Source organism: Acomys minous, assembly GCF_964271855.1.
Source record: "Acomys minous genome assembly, chromosome: 13".
In the NCBI taxonomy this organism is placed as follows: domain Eukaryota; kingdom Metazoa; phylum Chordata; class Mammalia; order Rodentia; family Muridae; genus Acomys; species Acomys minous.
In genome coordinates, this window is record NC_140495.1 from 109,295,465 (window position 1) to 109,312,279 (window position 16,815).

General features: G+C 49.0%; 1 protein-coding gene across 5 annotated transcripts in view; it reads left to right on the plus strand.

The window, feature by feature from the left end:
• ILRUN (inflammation and lipid regulator with UBA-like and NBR1-like domains) overlaps positions 1-16,815 on the plus strand; it is a 65,133-nt gene that overhangs the window by 36,733 nt on the left and 11,585 nt on the right. For 2 of the 5 annotated variants that reach the window (XM_084754184.1, XM_084754182.1), the window contains one exon: positions 11,600-11,928. The exons of 1 other annotated variant lie outside the window; for it this stretch is intronic. In XM_084754184.1, the coding sequence (XP_084610310.1) occupies positions 11,600-11,928 (329 nt within the window). Of the gene's footprint in view, positions 1-11,599; positions 12,351-16,815 lie in introns of those variants that run through there. 2 more of the 5 variants (XM_084754181.1, XM_084754185.1) reach the window with 2 other exon arrangements.

The window sequence follows — 16,815 nt, forward strand, 5'->3', positions numbered from 1 at the left end:
AAAGGGTGTGGCAGAAGGACCACAGTGTTTGAGGTTTGTGTTTCTCTAAACAGGGTGTCTGCTATGTACGTCTAACCTTCCTGGACGACTAGCTCGGCCTCTTAACTCACAGAGATCAGTCTCAAGTCCTGGGATTACAAGTGTGTTCTTACGCCCCACCCCACCCCACCCCCACCCCGCCCCCAACACAGTGTGGTTTGAAAACAGCACCACTACACCTGCTGAAGCAAAGTTACCTTGTGCAGCATGAGTCTAGGGGCATGAATTTAAGGTTGTGGTAGTTTCTTTTTAACTTACGAGCTGTTTGTGTCTGTTTTGTTTGCCGAGGCAGGGTCTCACTGTGTAGCCCTGCCTGTTCTGGAGCTCACCATGTAAACCTTGGCTCACAGGCAGCTATCTCCCGGCCGAATGAGCACACTGATGTAAGATCACCCTCAATTCAGAAACTCACAAGATGGGAAGTAAGAACTCAAATGCAAATGCATGCAAAGTTTTGTTGAATTATTTTGCGATGGGAATTTCTTATTAAGTACTCTTGTGTGTTCTTGTCCAGAACGCTGCCTGTTAGGCTCTCTGACAGACAAAGAGAAGGAGGCAGGCAAAATGCAACGCAGTAAATCCTCAGGCTAAGAGCAGCTCATGCGTGGGCTCTCACCTGAGTCAGTGCATGGGGCTGCTGGTCTGAGGTCTTGAGTCTTCCATGTGGCTTGTATTCCTGAGTTACTGCCTACATGTGATGGTTACCTTAGATTTAGAGGCCTCTACTCGCCGTGAGGTTAAAAGTGGGGTCACTGAGCCTAGACAGCTTGCAGTCTGTCCCTGTAATGGTGGTTGACACTTGCCACGGTGCTATTGTGGGTTTCCCTGGCAATGACAAAAGACCTAAGTTAGCAGTCAGTTCATTCTCTGCCCTGTCTTTTTAGGTTTGTTTTTGTTTTTTTGTTTTTTGGTTTGTTTTTTGGGTTTTTTTTTGTTTGTTTTGTTTTGTTTTTTTTGAGGCAAGGCCTCTCTATGTAGCCCTGGCTGTCCCGGAACTCACTTTGTAGATCAGTCTGGTCTCCAAGGCATAGAGATGTGCCTGTCTCTGCTGGGATCAAAGGCATGTGCGTCCGACCCAGCTCTGTCCTGTCTTGAGCTTGTGCTTCCCGCTGTGCCAAGAGTATGCCAAGATGATGGTTTGGCCCTAGGCAGGAGTGCCCTGCCTGCTATTGTGAACCCGTGGGCTCTGCCTTCTTCCCCATCTGGGTGCTTAGTGAGTTTTACTTGCCCTTTGTTTTGCCATAGTCTAGAAGACTTGAGTCAGGCATTTGCTTAATAGCACTAAAGTCAGGGTTTCCTTTTGTTTTTATATTTTGAAATTAGAAATGTTTAGTGACGCGACCTTCTGTGTGACCTAAGACTTGAGGACTTTTTAAAAAATGATTTATTATGTTTACAGTGTTCTGCTTTACATGTATACCTGCACACCAGAAGAGGGCACCAGGTCTCATTATAGATGCTTGTGAGCTACCATGTGGTTGCTGGGAATTGAACTCAGGACCTTTGGAGGAGCACGTTCCAGCCCACTTGAGGTTTTTGTTTTGTTGATTGTTTTGTTTGTTTGTTTTTGGTTTCTCTGTGTAGCCTTGGCTGTCCTGGACTTGCTTTGTCAAACTCACAGCAATCCACCTCTGCCTCCGGAGTGTGCTGGGATTAGAGCCGTGGGCTACTATGCCTGGTGCCACCCCATTTCTGCATAGGTAAAATGGATGAGTGTCCACTTCACAGGACTGAGAGGATTGGAGCAGTTGGTGGCACTCTTAGAACCATAGTGTTAGGTCTGCTGTGAGTAAAACCCCACCTCAGCTGTGAGCTCGTCTGGTGTGGACCCTTCTTGGTTAAGGCCATTTCCTTAAGGGTTCTTTATCTATTTACTATGTACACAGCTGCTCAAGTAGGTGTCAGCCCTGCCTTCCACCTCACTTAAAACAGTGCCTTTGTCTGTCCTGTTTGTCCTCACTGAGTACATCAGTCTGTCTTTCTGTCATCCCTGTGTGGATCAGTCTAGCTGGCTTCTGAGGAGACATGCCCCCATGCAAGTCTTACGCTCTCCTTTACTCAGCACAGCCTTAGTGAGCCATCTTCCCAGATGCTGCTTAAGGGTTTTCTGACTCAGCTCTCACCAGTATTTGTTTGGAGTCATTGAAAAATTTTATCAAGGAGAGTTGAAGTTCCAGGTCACAGAGCAGCAAGGGCATCGAATGCAGCCTTTCTTTAGTGTCTTATTTCAGAGCAAAAGAATCTGGGCCCTAGAAAGGACTTCCCCCAGGTAGATTGGTGTGAATTTCTTACTGTTGCACTCTGACACCATAAATGTTGGCTTCTGAAGACTGAGAGCTATTGGCTGTGGTGATGAAAGGGTTTCCTTCCTCTTGGGTTCACTGACACACCTGCTAAATGTGTGAGATTCAGCGTGGTGTGTGCAGAAAGCTGTGTGTCGGGTCAGCAGTGTTTCATGATGCCTTTGCTTTAAAAAAAAAAAAGTGCTTCCAGGGCTGGAGAGAGACAGCTTAGCAGTTCAGAACACTGCTGCTCTTCTAGAGGTCCTGAGCCCAATTCCCAGCAACCAACAGGGTGGCCATCTATAATGGGATCTGATGCCCTCTTCTCTCTGACACCCTCTGATTTAGCACTCATATACATAACTTTGGGGGGGGGGGCCACCCTGGCTGTCCTGGATTCACTTTGTAGACCAGACTGGTCTTGAACTCACAGTGATCTGCCTGCCTTGGCCTCCCGAGTGCTGGGATTAAAGGCATGTGCCGCCACTGCCACCACCACACCACCCCCACTCCCTGGCGGTTTTTGGTTCTTTTGTTGAGACACAGAATTTGTCTATGTAGCTCTGGCTGTCCTGGAACTCACTCTGTAGACCAGGCTGGCCTCGAACTCAAGAGATCTGCCTGCCTCTGCCTCCCCACCCCCGACCCCTGAGTGTTTTGATATGTTTTATTTTGTGAGACTGAGTCTCACTGTATAGTCCTAGCTGGCCTTGTGGCAATCCTCCTGCTTCAGATTTCCAAATGCTGAGATTGTAGGCACACACCACCATGCCTCGCTCAGCCTGGGAACTTTCAAAGTGTGCAAGCTGGCACTAAGGGACATAGGAGAGAGCACACAATGACAGGTAAAGAATGTGAGCAAGGCTGCAGGACTCCAGGGTAAGAGAGAAAGAAAGAAGTACAGTGTACTGACAGTGGGATCTCGGAGCTGGAGGCTGATCATCGGAATTTCTGAACTGTAAAGCAAAGAGGAAAGAGAAAGAGGGCTGAAGACCAGTTTCTGCTCTTCCTGAGAATTCTAGTTCAGATCCAGGGGATCTGATGTCCTCTCCTGACCCACAGTCACAAGCATGTGTGTGTGCGTACACACAATACATGCCATGTCTTTTTTAAAAAAGCAGAAAGGAGCTATGTCGCAGTCACACAAAATGGAACACATGTGCCTAATACTGGGAAAAGAAACAATCAGTAAAGGCTTGTAGCTTGCCCAGTTGGTGTCAGACACCAAACACAGACCTAGGAAGTATGGGCAGCATCAAGCACAGTAAAGCCCCAGAGATGGGACATGTCATAGGAGTGACACTCACAGCCTCAACATAGAGCTGTAGTCATTAGGACAATGCAGCGCTGTCAGAAGACACAGACAGGCCGCTGTAACCCATGTCTGTGCTCTCTCCAGTGCACACGCTGCATCCCCAACTCAAAAACGACCGAAGTCGCACAGGTCTCCTCACTTCACTGCGTCTTCATTTTCCTCGCTTTAGCCTCTTGATCACCATCACACGGCCTACACAGGCCTAAATAGAAACAGACAGTTTCAGAATAATCTGGAAAAGAGAGAGGCAGAAGGTGCTGAAACAACCTCCACAGGCTCTGCAACATACCCTGGAGATGCTAACAGATGGCAGAAAGGGTTTTCTAAGGACAGGTTGATAAGGCGTTATCTATACCTTCCAGTCTCTTAAACCATGAGAAAAGGAAGAGCCCTTCCTTACGCAGAGCAGGCCTCTTGCTGACAGGAGCTGTATAATTATGAAGAGGCACAGGTGAGCCTCCATCGTGTGTCTTCAAACGAAAGAAGCTCAGCTAGAAAGGCCCAGCTGGGGTGGTGGAGCTGCACTTGCCAGGCCTGGCTCAGGAGGAGGGGTGTGAGTGGCAGGATGCGTCTGCGCAGTGCACCCTGCACATACGGAATGCGCAGCACCAAAGTGAACAGTGCGGCCGCGGCCTCGGTGCTGTCAGGGCCTCTGCTTCATCAGTTCAACAAGCTGGGGCAGGCTGTGGCCACCCTGGGAGCAGGCAGGAGACGTGTGCACTTTTCTCATGATGAACCTGACTGCTCTAAAAAATAAGCCGTGCTTCCATGTGTTGTCAGTAAGAAAGGCAGCGGGCATTGTGAACTAGTAACCAGGCAGGGACAGAAAGGGCCTGAACAAGCACCAGGGTTTCTTGTTTTGTTTATGGTTTTTCACGACAGGGTTTCTCTGTGTAGTTAGTCCTGGCTGTCCTAGAACTCAAGTCTGTAGACCAGGCTGATGTCAAACTCAGAGATCTACCTGTCCCTGCTGGGCTTTCAGGGATGCGCTGTCACACCCAGCTCCCAAACAGACGTCACTAGTGACCCTCCACGTGTTGACAGGAGACAGTACTTCATTTTTAGAATGAAGCGGGATAGTTTGGTTGAGCTGTGGTGAGTGGTGTTTTGGGGTGTCAAGACCAAGATAACATAGAGACGTGTTCTTTGTACCCCAGAAGGAGCCGATGACACTCGCCACCAGGTGGTGCACAGCTTCAGTGTATCTGGCCAGCAGGGGCCACTAGGGTGGGAATGGCTGAGCGTGGCGTTAGTGCCTTTTTACAAGAGGACCAGCCCAGCCCAGACCAGCCCTCACACCAGCACTTAACCAGGCCCCCAAATCTCTGCTCACCCCTGAGCTGGAGAAAATGTTTGGTCAAGTTTAAGCCTTGTGGAACTGGATAAAGCCAGTAAAGTGAAACCGAGAAGGAGCATTTCAAAGGACCTGCATTACTGCGGTCTTTCCCGGAGTTTGTCAGGGAATCTGCGCCTGAAGAGGGATGTAGCTCTCTCGGGAGAGAACATTGAAAGGCAGGTTATACTGCTTTGTTCTTTTTGTTCTTGCCTTAGTCCAGCCATGGGCAGAGAGCAGCTTCCTTGAAGTCTAAGACAAAGCAGGTTCTCTTTGAAGAGAAGGAAGACCAGGCATAGCCAGTCCTGTGTCCTGTGTGGTCACTAGGCAGCTCCTGACTACCACCAGCTTATTACGTAATCAGGTCTGAGGCAGTGGGGCCACACGTCTATTCATTTTGCCTTTAACTATTCAAAACACTTGGTGGTTAGTACAATTTTGTTTGTTTGTTTGTTTTTTGAGACAGGGTTTCTCTGTGTAGCCTTGGCTGTCCTGGACTCACTTTGTAGACCAGGCTGGCCTCGAACTCACAGTGATCCACCTGCCTCTGCCTCCCAAGTGCTGGGACTAAAGGCATGCGCCACCATGCCCAGCTGGTTAGTACAAGTTAAACCCATCACATTAGAAATGTGTAGACTAAGACTGGGGAGATGGCCCAGCTGTTAATGGCTAGGCTTACAACCAAAAATATAAAAATGTGGACTGCAGGTAGAAGTGGTGGAATTCCAGCACTGGGGAAGCAGAGGTAGGTAGTTCTCTTGAGTTCAAGGCCTGCCTGATCTACAGAATGAGTCTAGGACAACCAAGGCTATACAGAGAGACCCGGTCTCAAAAAACAACAACAAAGGGCTGGAGAGATGGCTCAGAGGTTAAGAGCACTGACTATTCTTCCAGAGGTCCTGAGTTCAATTCCCAGCAACCACATGGTGGCTCACAGCCATCTATTATGTGTTCTGGTGTACAGGTGTACACGCATCATAGCTATTGTATACATAATAAATAAATAAAAATCTTAAAAAACAACAACAAAAAACTGGACCAGATGGATAATTTGGGCATTTAATTTTTTTTCTGCATGTGTATACCTGCATACATGAGGCCAGAGGTCTGTGTCATGTGTCTGCCCCAGTTGCATTTCATCTTCTAGGGTTTTGGGTGGTTTTTGTTTTTGTTTTTTAAGATTTCTTTATTATTTATATAGTCTTCTGCCTGAAGGCCAGAAGAGGGCACCAGATCTCATCATAGAGCCCCCGTGTGGTTGCTGGGAATTGAACTCAGGACCTTTGGAAGAACCTCTGAGCCACCTCTCCAGCCTAGGTTTTGGTTTTATTTTCATTTGGTTTGGTTTTTTTTGTTTTTGTTTTTGTTTTGTTGTTGTTTTTGAGACAGGATCTCCCTATGTATGTATCCCAGGCTGGCCTAGAAGTCAGAGATCTACTTGCCTCTGCCCTGCCCCTTGAGTGCTGAGATTAAGTGAAGCCATGCACTGTGGTCACCCAGGCTAATTTATGTTGTGAGATAGTGGAGTTCATTGAATCTGGAGCCCACAAAGTCAGCCAACAAGCCCCAGGTCCACCCATCTCCACCTTCCGAGTACTGGGTGTTTATGTGCATACCACAGCTGTCTTTCACATGGTTGCTGAGTCCAAACTCACGTCCTCATGCTCACTGTGTGAGTTTTCATTTATTTATAAACTGTGTTTTGCCTGAATGTGTGTGTGCATCACCTGCATGCAGTGCCTGAAGAAGCCAGAAGAGCGCATTGGAATCCACCTAAGGCTGCTGCGCTTGCTTTTCTTACCTCCAGTCTCCTTTCTTGTGTGGCTTTCTCAGTCTCACTTTTCCTGACCCTGGGTGGTCTTGAAAGAGTTCTGTCAGTTGTCTTGAAAGCTCACTTGTCAGCACTGCCTGGTGATCTTGTGATTGCACTGGGGTCACATGCTTCAGGAGATGAGCGCATTGTGCTCAGCAGTGTGTGTGCCAGGCTTTCCGCTGTAAAGTTACCGTTTTTCCCTTTCCCTGTTCAGCTCCTTCAAGCACCCAGCTGGCTCTCTAGTCCAGCGCTTCCCGTGACCCCCACAAGGGTCGAATGTCAGATATCCTGCATATCAGATATGTACAATAAAATTCATTACAATAGCAATATCACAGTTGCGAAGTAGCAGCAAAATTATTTTACGGTTGGGTCAGCATAGCTAGAAACGTATTAGAGGGTCACAGCGCTCAGAAGGTTGAGACTCTAGTCCATCCCTAGTGGAAGAGAGGGTATAGCATTGTGCTTCCTTTCGGAAGACTGTGCCCAGGGCATTGTCTGGAGTTCCTCAAGTACGCGGTCATTGCTGTGCACCTCTGGTCTCCTGGTCATCGACTACTGTAATACTTGTTGCTCGTAACCAACTCCAGCTGTAGCCATGGGGGTGTACTGTCAGTGTGATGCTTATGTATGCCTTGTCACGGGCCTCTATCTTCTGTTTTCTGTTTTTGAGCTTTTGGGAGGTGGGGGGCGGTTTTTTGTTTGTTGTGTTTTCTTTCGAGACAGGGTTTTTCTGTGTGGTCCTGGCTGTCTTGGAACTTGTTTTGTAGACCAGGCTGGCCTTGAGCTCACAGAGAAACCCACCTGCCTCTGCCTCCTGAGTGCCGGAATTAAAGGCATACACCCCCAGTTCCCACTGTCTTGTGTTGTTTAATGGCTTCTCTTGTGATACTGAGATTTGTCTTGTGTTTCCCTGCTCTAACTGTGGAGCTCCTGAGAGCGTTTGTGCTTTTATTTAGATACAAGCTCTGGGCACTGGCTGCGTCGTGCTGCATGCTCCTGAGGGTTGCCTGAGCTCGGCTCGGGCCGTGCCCATCTGTGCTTGCCTCTGTGCTGCTTCGCTGGCGTGTGTGGAGCTCGTGACCTCTGTGCTGTGTCCCTGACTTTCCTGCAGTGTGGCCGGCTCCCTTCGGAAGCTGCTGCTGTTTATCTGTGGTGTACTTGGCCAGCAGCTTTCAGGGTGATCTCATCATCTTCTGGAGAAAGAAACTGCATCTTGGGGTGCTGCTTTGGGTCTGCAGACAAGGTTTAGTGCTTGTTTTAAACACCTTTTCTGTGATCTAGGATGTGTCTCTGTTGCTGAGATGTGTTAACACAGTAGGCTCTGAGGAGAGCCTTGGCACTGCCTACAGTCAGGCCGTAGCCCAGGCGGGTCATGAACACGTGATGCCCCTGCCTGGGTCCTGGCCAGCTGCATTATTTCTTTTCTAGTTTGTGAAGTATTTCCACAGAGGAACGTTTGTATTTTGCTTGTAACATCTACCCCTGAGGCAGCTCCATGTACCACAGCATCTTCCAGCTCCAAGTTCTGACTCAGTTTGTCCTTCTTGGACGACTTTCTGTTTTGTTTTGTTTTTCAAGACAGGGTTTCTCAGTGTAGCCTCGGCTTTGTAGACCAGGCTGGCCTCCAACTCAGTGATCCGCCTGCCTCTGCCTCCCGAGTGCTGGGATTAAAGGCATGTACCACCACACCCGGCTGTGGATGGTTTTCTTAATTGCCTTCAAACCAGACACTTGCAAGCCAGGCTTCCCATTTGGCTACTGAGTCCAGGGTGGTTTTGCTTGGCACTTGAATTTACCTTTTTGGCTATTTTTCCAGTGCATCCTGTTGGTTTATTCTAGCTAATGTTGTCAAAGCTCGTAAGCATATAAAGTCCTGAAAGTGGGACTGATTTAACTCTAGCTTTAGTTACATTGGTGCTCAGGCTTCCAGCATCCTGCTGGGGATAAACAAGTGTGAGTTTTAAAAGAGCTGTATGCTCCGCACTAGAGGTCCAAGTCTGCTCTTGGCTATTCCTCACTCTCACTTCTAGACCCCAGGTCCTCCCAGAAAGTGACATCATTTCACTATAGTAGTTTATTTGGTTGATCCTCCAGTAAATATTTTGTTTTATATATTATCAGTACAATCTCTAGTTTGTAATTCTTTTCTTTTCAAAAGAGGCCATTTTAATCATCATCGTCATCATCATCATCATTATTATTATTTTAAATAGTACTGGGAATTCACTCAGGGCCTCGTGTTTCTAGTCAACACTGACCTGCTGCCTCATCTCCAACCAGTTAGTTCTTAGGTCAGTGATTGAGACTTTCAGACCAGACTTGGAAGCAGTCAGCGTCCTGGGGCTCATCTGCAGAGAAGGACTCGTTCTGGATCGGGCAGCTCAGTGCTGTACCCCGACAGTGAGGTTGCCCACAGTGGGCATCGGACTTGCCATCCGAGGCCTCTCACGGCTGCTCTGTAGAATCAGCCAGTGGGCAAGGCAGAGGTGGCTTGGGTATAAAGAAGCTCGAGCTCTCCAGGCTGGGGAGGACGCACCATTGAGTCTCCATACAGACGGCGGCCTTCCTTCTCATGAGCACTCTGTTTCCTGGGCTGTGGGTGAGGCCCAGACCACATCTGAGCATGCTGAGCATAGACCAGACTTTACACCAGACGGGTGGAAGAGGGGAAGGAAGCAGGAGCAACTGTGCTGTAAATAAATGGGATGCATGGGCAAGAGATGCTCCATGGGTGAGGTAGCTGCTGTGCTCAGGTTCAAGCCAGGCGTCGTGGCTCGTGTCTGTAATGCCAGCCTGGTGGGCGGAGACAGACGGATCCTGGAGTGTGCTTGACTGGCCAGCGTAGACATTCGGGGAGCTCCAGGTTCAGTGAGAGGCCAGGCTCAAGAGATGAGTGTTAAGAGGAAGACGCCTGGCGTCACTGTGGCTCCGTGCATGCTCTCACAAGCTTATACACCTACTCAGATGCACACAGGCAGGATGTGCTCACTAGATAGAAAGGTGTGGGGTGACTTCCTCAGGACCTGCTGCCAGCTTGCCCCTTAAGGCCCACATCACTCCATCTTATTCAGTGTAGATTTCAAGTCTTCTGACCTAGTAAAAGTGGCATGCTTCATCTAAGATGTCTTAACTGAACATAGTGGCTCTGACTCCTCGGAGAGTAAGAACTTGAGCCCAGTCAGGGCTACATAGACTGCATCTCAGAACACAGTCCACGGTAGTAGCTGGCATGAGGACTTACAGTTTATTGCTTGTTTTGTTTTGTTTTGAGACAGGGTCTCTCTGCATAGCTCTGGCTGTCCTGGAACTCACTATGTAGGCGAAAGTGGCCTCAAACTCGCAGAGACCTGCCTGTGTCTGCCTCTTGAGTGCATTTGCCAGTTTATTTACATGTCTGGAATGTGTGCCTGGAACACTGTGAACTGGAATCTTGCTAGTGTGCTTGGTTGATGGCTGTCACCTCTTGTTCTCAAAGGAAAAAAGAATTGCTAATTCCAGATACGAACAGCAGGTGTCGCTGCAGCTCTGCTTCCTATGCCTAGCTCCTGGGTGGCCAGTTCTCAGTTCAGCTCATAAACTGCTAAACTGTTATGGTGGGCAGTGCAGCACTGTAAGAACTCTCCTCATGGGACCCCAATGAGACACTGAGGATGGGCCTCAGTTCCTCCCTGCCCCTTCTCACTACAGTCGGCATAGCTGAACTGAAACCTGGGTTGCCTTCCATAGCCTTCCAGCAGCTCTTCACACTTGTTTTCAGCATCAAAGGAGACAGTTCCTTTACTTCCTGTTTGAGCCCTAGCTTTGACAATAAAAAAAAATCAGAGATAAAGTTATAGCCTGTTATCTTATGGTACTCATCTACTTAGGGACAAGGCTTCCTGTGTAGTCCTGGCTGGTCTGTGATTAAAGGCAGCCACCACCGTGCTTGGCCTGTACAGCTTTGTTAAAGAAAAAAAAATGTAAGGCCTAGAGATGGCATAGCAGTTAAGAAAGAGCACTGGCTGCTCTTGAAGAGGAACCAACTTGAGTTCCCTGCACCCACAGCTCACAATTGTCTGGAACCCTGGTTCCAGGGAATCTAGCACCCTCTTCTGGCCTCTGCAGGCACTGTACTTCACAGACCAAACATTCATACATACCAAACCAAAATAAATTAGATCTTTAAAACAAAAAAAGTAATGGCTCTGTGTAGTCAGGTCTCCCTGCATTACAGAACAGTGCTGGTGAAGACCTGGTTGTTTTAGAAAGCCTGAACTGTTTTGACTCTTCAGCGAACTTGCTAGAAACCATGATGCCCTGTAAGTTTGCCTAGTGCACTTTATACACTGATTATTTATAATGCCTTTGCCTTCACTTCTCTTTGTGAACAGCATGTGCTCGTCTAAATTGCTTCCCACATGAGACAAGGGTTAAGTGTGATTTTAGTCATAACAAAGAGTAAGATTTTTAGCTTTAAGAATTCTGCCTTCCCAGGATTTTCAGAATTAAGCGCATGCAAAGTGAAATGAAGCCACACACAGCGGTTCATTCTATGAGCTGGAACTTTCCAGTTCTGCATGTGCTCTGGGTACTGACTTGCATATATCGCCATCAGCTGGAGCCTTCGTGCAGCTTTGTGGGTCCCAGCACAGGGCTGCGTGGAGCTTGCCCTTGGCATTGCTGGAGGCAGGGAAGCACATGCCATGCACACGGCACCTCAGCTTTCAGAGGGCTGGCTGTGGAGAGTGGCTCTTCCCAGTGGTTGGGGTTTCAGTGGTGATTACCCTGGGCTAAGGGGGTGCCTGGCATTGATACAAGCTGCCTTTTTGTTTCAGATGTCATCTGGGTGATTCTCAGTGTGGAGGTGGGTGGACTTTTAGGAGTAACGCAACAGCTGTCATCTTTTGAAACGGAATTCAACACACAGCCACATCGCAAGGTAGAAGGAAACTTCAACCCGTTTGCCTCTCCCCAAAAGAACCGACAATCAGATGAAAACAACTTAAAAGACCCTGGGGGTTCCGGGTTCGACTCGATCAGCAAAAACACATGGGCTCCTGCTCCTGACCAAACCGAGCAAGATCAGGAGAGACTGTCACAGAACTCTGTAACTCTGTCCCCCAGCAGTCACGCAAACAACTTATCAGTAGTGACTTACAGTAAGGTAGGTGCCCTCGGAGAAGGGGCAGGTGGTGGGCCTTGGGATTCGTGATGCTCCTTCGTGGCAAACCTAGAATACTAGAGCTCCACTGCTCAGAGCAGTGCTCCAGACCACTCAGCTCCTATCAATAGCATCGACACAAAAGCCTTCTCTGTCCCGTGTCCTGTGGCTACTGCTTCACCCATGTGTGCACCTCACTTCTGTCTCTGCTCTGATCTGAGTGTTGAAAACTGAGGCTCTTCACCGTTCATATTTTTAAAACTGTCAAAATATCACTAGCCATGCTGTAGCCGTGCTTCAGGGCGGGAGTGCACTGAGCTTAGAGGCATCGCAGCACCGTCTGCAGCAGGTTCCTGCTGTGTTTTCTTGGTTTAGGCGGGTTCTCCCTCGAGTAAAAAGCCAAGCTCGATTATTTTATCCTAAAATGTTGTTGGCTTTGACGATTTACTCTGTCACGATCCTCGTGTTGATGTCTTTACAGTTTGCTTTGGCTTGAGACTTGCCCCACAAGTGGGAGGTGAGAAGGGAACTGACTGGTGTCACCGTCCTGACTGTCAGAGACTCCTGTAGGATGTGAGCCGCCATGGTTCTCTGTGCCAGCTCAGTGGCTCCCACAGAGTCAGGAGGTGACTCCCAGCTGCGGGTTTGGGTCTGAGCCCAAGCTAGGATTGTTGTCACGGCTCAGCCCTGTGTGCACTCCTCTCCCATGACTGTGCTAGGTCCTCAAGCCCCACAGCCTGGCATGGACAGAACCCTCCCAGGTCACCTGTGCGGCACACTGGCTTCACTCAGCCTCAGCCTCGGAGGTCAGGGTAGTCTACTGTAAGAATGGCAGGTTGTGGTCAGTCCACGGCAGCTAGCTCTGTTCACGCAGGAGGGTGCAGCACTGATGTGTTAAGGGCGATGGGGTGGTCATTGCAGAGGCTGTGCAGCCGTGTCAGCAGTCTAGGATAGAAGTAAGCCAGCCAGTAACTGCGCTGAGGAAAGAGTCCACTTTCTGTATTTTTGAGACAGGACCCTCCTCTCTCTGTTTCCCAAGGTTAGGGGTCACAAGGCCTGGCTCCACAAATCCTAGCCAAGGCTCCACATCTTTTTCTTTTTTCTTTTTTCTTTTTTTTCTCGAGAGAAGGTTTCTTGGCTGTGCTAGTCTTGCTTTGCAGTCTGTCTGCCTCTACCTCCCTGGTGGCTGGGATTAAAGGCGTGCGCCACCACACCCAGCTAAGATTCCACATCTTAACATTCAAACAAAATTTCCTTTTCTTTTTTCTTTTTGAGACGGCGTCTCATAATGTAGCTTGGCCTTAGACTTGCTGTATAGCTGAGGAGGACAGCCCTATACTTACTGCTTTCCTGTGTCCACAAATGCTGAGCTCACAGACCCCGCCGCCTCCTGTGCTGGGTTAGGCATAAAACGCTGCCTCATGCATGCTAGGCAGGCCCCCTACCAACTGAGCTACAATCCTAAACCCTGAATTTTCTCTCTCTGTCTCTTTAAACTAGACCCCTCCAGAGCTAGCCTGTTACAGCAGGCAGAGCAGCCAGCCCTGGCCAAGCATGCCAAGTCACATTGCAGACTTGATGCAGCTCAGGTCATGGACAGATGAGAGCTGGCAGGAGCAGTTCATGCATTCATAGTTTTTAGAAGACTGCTTTGTCCAGCTGGGCCTTGCACTGAGCATGAGTGCTGTCTTAGGATATTCCTGGCTCAGGACCTGGAGTCATCTCTAGCCGTGGACCATCTCCTCCTTAGCCAGTTCCGATGGTTATTCACACATTCACAGGACAGTGTAAGACCCTGCTGCTTTTGGAAATGCTAGGCTGTGGAGAGGCCATTGAACTCATTTTCTAGCTTTGCTATTTTACTCTCCCACACCTCCATTTAAAAATAACTTTTTAGGGCTAGAGAGGTGGCTCAGAGGTTAAGAGCACTGGCTGCTCTTTCAGAGGTCCTGAGTTCAATTCCCAGCAACCACATGGTGGCTCACAACCATCTGTAATGTGATTAGGTGCTCTCTTATGGCATGCTGGCACACATGCAGACATAATACTGGATAAATAATAAATAAATCTTAAAAACAACAGCAGCAACCAAAACTTTTCAGGGCCGGGGAGATGGCTCAGCCCCCTCTTCTGACCTCCACAGGCACCTGGCACACACATGGTGTGCGCACACACGTGCACACAAAACACCCGTACACCTAAGTACCTCAAACTCACTCTGTAGTCTAGGCTGACCTCGAACTGACAGAGGTCCACCTACCTCCGCCTCTTGAATGCTGGATTAAAGGCATGCACCACCACACCTGGCTTACACATAAAAATTTAAACATATATAAATAAAAGTAACAGGTAGTGTGAAATGACCCAGTGAATAAAGGAGCTGATAAACCCAAGACCCAAATAATGGAAGGAGAAAACGCAGGCCGTCCTCTGACTTCCACATGTGTGCCTTGTCATGCACACAGAAAATACATACATTTTTAAAAACATAGCTTCCTGCTAGGATTCAATCCAGGAAGACTTGGACAGAATGGACTAATGGGAAACCTAGATCTTAAAGAGAGCTCAGGGCCTCTGTGGCTGTCACAGTACAAAGCATCTGTGTGAGTTTTCTGTGTCCAGTTACATCTGTTGGCTCCACCTGCTGGAGTAACTGCTGTACAGTCAGTGAGGGCCTGAGCAGCAGCGCGGGTCCCTGACACAGTTAACCACAAAGCCAGGGGGAGCGATTCAGAGTCAAGTCAGACTCACTCAGCAGAACAGTCAGTGGGGAAGCAAGAATGCACAGTAGGGCTTGGTGAAGGAGAGGGGTCGCAAAGGTCAGGTGAGGCTTGGGAGTGGACATGGACAGAGCATGCGCAGTGCTATAGAGAGCTTTAGGTGCTGAGGTATGGGCAGTGGGGCAGGCTCAGTTGTTCACAGTATGTTTCTTTAAAGAGGAGTGAATGAAAGAATCACAAATGGCTTTGAAATACCTGGTACTAAGGGGCTGGAGAGATGGCCCAGGAGTTGGGAGCGCTGGCTGCTCTTGAGGAGGATCAGGTTCAATTCTCAGCACCCATATGGCAGTTCACAGGTATCCTTCAGTCCCAGGGGATTGGTCTCTTATGGCCTCTACAGGCACTGCATGTACATGCAAAATACCCATGCATATAAAAGTAGATAAATTTAATATATAGGCATGTATATTGGTGTGAAACTCAAACGGATACAAGTGAACATCTGTCTGATGCTGAGACCGTGGTTGAAGGAACTTGGTGTCAAGCATGACACGTGAGGCCCGTCCCCAGGACCCTGTGTTGGAAGGATGGACCCAGCTTCCACATTGTTCTCTCACCTCCCCATGAGCACCATGTAATTTTTTTTTCTTTTTCTTTTCTTTTTTTTTTTTTTTTTGGTTTTTCGAGACAGGGTTTCTCTGTGTAGCCTTGGCCATCCTGGACTCACTCTGTAGACCAGTCTAGCCTCGAACTCACAGCAATCTGCCTGCCTCTGCCTCCCGAGTGCTGGGATTAAAGGCGTGCGCCACCACGCCCGGCCACACACCATGTAATTTTTAAAAGAGACATTAAAGTCAAAGGTAAGGGGCTGTAGAGATGGTTCACGCCCCCCCAGCCCCCCCACCCCCCCTACACCCCCCCTACACCCCCACCCCCGTGTCTGGCTGCTTACACCCACCTGTAAGTCCAGGTCCAGGGAATCCAACACCTATTCTGTGCTCCTAGGACACCTACGCACATGTGCACAGGCGTTGTACTCAGGCGCATGTGCATACTGAATCAGCAAGTGAGTAAAGCAGTAGGTAAGCCTGAGTTTATTTTACTTGAGAACACTGGGTTGGCTGGCTCTTGAAGCAGATGTGCTTGACATTGTGACATGTGTCCTTGATGTGTGACGAGGGCTGCTTTTTGAATTGCTCCTAAATGCCCAGGCGTGCTGTCAGTTACTTTGCCTGTAGGTGAGGAAACAGAAGTTTTGAATGGCTGCATGCCTTGCCCAGTGTCACACGGCCAGCAGGAAACAGCTAGGACTCTAGTGTGGGTGCCATGTGACTGAGAGGTCTGTCTCTGGGTTGGTGTGCTTGCTTCCTTTCCCCAGATCCTCTTGTTGGCTGAATAAACTTTGTTGAGGCTTGAGCCGGGCGTGGTGGCGCACGCCTTTAATCCCAGCACTTGGGAGGCAGAGGTAGGCGGATCGCTGTGAGTTCGAGGCCAGCCTGGTCTACAAAGTGAGTCCAGGACGGCCAAGGCTACACAGAGAGACCCTGTCTCGAAAAACAAAAACAAAAACAAAAACAAAAGAAAAAAAAACTTTGTTGAGGCCAACGTGAACCAAGGTGACCAGTACCATCAAGGTAGGAAAGAGGCAGCGTTGACCTGTGGTGAGACACTAACGTAGAGCTGCCTGTGGTGTCTCACTTTCACAGCATTCCAATTCCTGAGGATTTAGAACAGTGACCTCCTGAACTCTTAACTCTTAGCAAACAAACCATGTGGTGTTTACAGTAGAGTGCTTGCGGTCAGCCTGGCCTCCAGTGTGTGCTGGGGGTTCTGCCTCTCGGGCTGCTGTTGGAACCACTGCATTGGCAGTGGGTTGGAATTACCCAGGGTAATAGGCTGGAAAAGGACATGGTGCTCTTCGAAGCCTATGCACGGTCTCGGCAGATGGATTCCTGCTGCCTCTGTAGCAGAGTTGAGCTTGTTAAAGTTGGGAGGACAAAGTACAAAGATCTCTGGAGGGCCCTCTCCTTCCGCACATCCGCCAATGTGGAGAACTGTAGAGTCCTAAGCTCTGGGTGAGAGCGCACGCCCCAGCTGCAGCCCTGGGAGAGCCTCCAAGGGGAAGTGTATGCCGACCCGCTCCAAAGATTCTGAAAGCTGCCTCGCTTTT